This window comes from Ursus americanus, chromosome 2 (genome assembly GCF_024610735.1).
Source record: "Ursus americanus isolate L20-20 chromosome 2, mUrsAme1.1.p, whole genome shotgun sequence".
In the NCBI taxonomy this organism is placed as follows: Eukaryota; Metazoa; Chordata; class Mammalia; order Carnivora; family Ursidae; genus Ursus; species Ursus americanus.
In genome coordinates, this window is record NC_142128.1 from 43,978,927 (window position 1) to 43,980,586 (window position 1,660).

At 49.7% G+C, this 1,660-nt stretch overlaps 1 protein-coding gene across 1 annotated transcript; it reads right to left on the bottom strand.

Moving 5' to 3' along the window:
• Positions 1-313: 313 nt before the first annotated feature.
• Positions 314-1,291, bottom strand: OR6Y1 (olfactory receptor family 6 subfamily Y member 1). Its single transcript, XM_045784835.2, has one exon. The coding sequence runs from the start codon at positions 1,289-1,291 to the stop codon at positions 314-316; it is 978 nt and encodes a 325-aa protein (XP_045640791.2).
• Positions 1,292-1,660: the final 369 nt, after the last annotated feature.

Sequence of the window (1,660 nt, forward strand, 5' to 3'; positions counted from 1 at the left end):
ATACACACACACACACTCACTATGGTTCTTTAGCTATGTTCATGCATGCACACCCATACACACACAAACACACACACACACACACTATGGTTCTTTAGCTATGTTCATGCATGCACACCCATACACACACAAACACACACACACACACTATGGTTCTTTAGCTATGTTCATGCATGCACACACACACACACACACACGCACACGTGCGGTGTTGAAGTACTGGAGGCTGACAGATGAGCAAAGGGCAGTGTGTGGGCTGTGGGCAGTACAGTCATCGTCTCCCGACTCAGGCCTGAGGGGATTCTGTAAGTTCTTAGTTACTCAAAGCCACATCTTCCCTGGACCCACGTCCTTTGCAAAGTATGGTCTTCTTAAGGGCCGCCTTTACCTCACGGTTCCTCAGACAGTAGATGACAGGGTTGAGGAGGGGGACAATGACAGTATAGAGCACGGATACCGCTTTGTTAGAATCATAGGCATACATGAGCTTGGGGCGGGCGTAGGTGAAAAGCGTAGTGGAATAGAAGAGGGTTACAACTGTCAGGTGCGAGGCACAGGTGGAAAATGCCTTTTGGCGACCCTGTGCAGAAGGGATCCTGAGGATGGCGCTGAGAATGGTGACATAAGATGCCACCACTACACAAAGGGGTACGGCAATGACCATGAGGGCCAGGAAGAAGTCTACTAGCTCAGCCTGGGAGGAGTCCTCGCAGGAGACATTGAGCAGTGGAGAAATATCACAAAAGTAGTGGTTGATGTGGGGCGTGCCACAGTAGTAGAGTCGGGCTATGAAAACCATCTTAATCATGGCGGTCACGAGCCCACAGAGCCAGCATCCCCCAGCCAATGTACCACACAGCTGGTTGGTCATGATAACTGGGTACCGTAGTGGATTACAAATGGCTACATGGCGGTCAAAGGCCATGACAGCAAGGAGGATGTACTCCGTGCAGACAAAGGTCACAAAGAAGTAAAGTTGAGTCATGCAGCCATTGAAGGAGATGGTCTTGTCATGGCTGAGGAAGTCTGCCAGCATCTTGGGGCTGATGACTGTGACATACCACATCTCCAGGAAGGAAAGGTTGCTCAGGAAGAAGTACATGGGCTTGTGCAACTGCCCATCGCTGCGAATGGCCAGGATGATGAGAGCGTTCTCCAGCAGGGTCAGCAGGTAGGCTGCCAGGAACACGAAGAAGAGCAAGAGCTGGAAGGCCAGCCGTGTTGGAAATCCCAGGAGAATGAAATGTACGGTTGCTGTGCGGTTATCTACTTCCAGAACCCTGGTGAGCATAACTGGCTGTGGGCACAGACAAAATCAGTTTTTTCCATGTCCTGAGCACCAGCCTCTGGGTCCTGACGTTGATAGAGCCGCCCCCAGCAAACTCATGGCGAGAGAAGTTCTCCTGCCCTTATACCTTCCTCCTAAGTGATGATCAGAACCAAAACTTTTGGGCGAAAATGTACTTTAGGGAGCTTATATTTTATTTTTTTTCCAAATTAAGCCAAGAGGGATAACTCATCCACGTTCCCACAGAAGTGAAATTGGAACCTTCTAACTCCCAGTTCTTTAGTGTTATGCCTTTCTACTATGTCTCTGTTGGGCATAGGAGGATGGCCTTCATACCACCCCTTCACCGTAAGCAAGAAATCCAGTCTACTG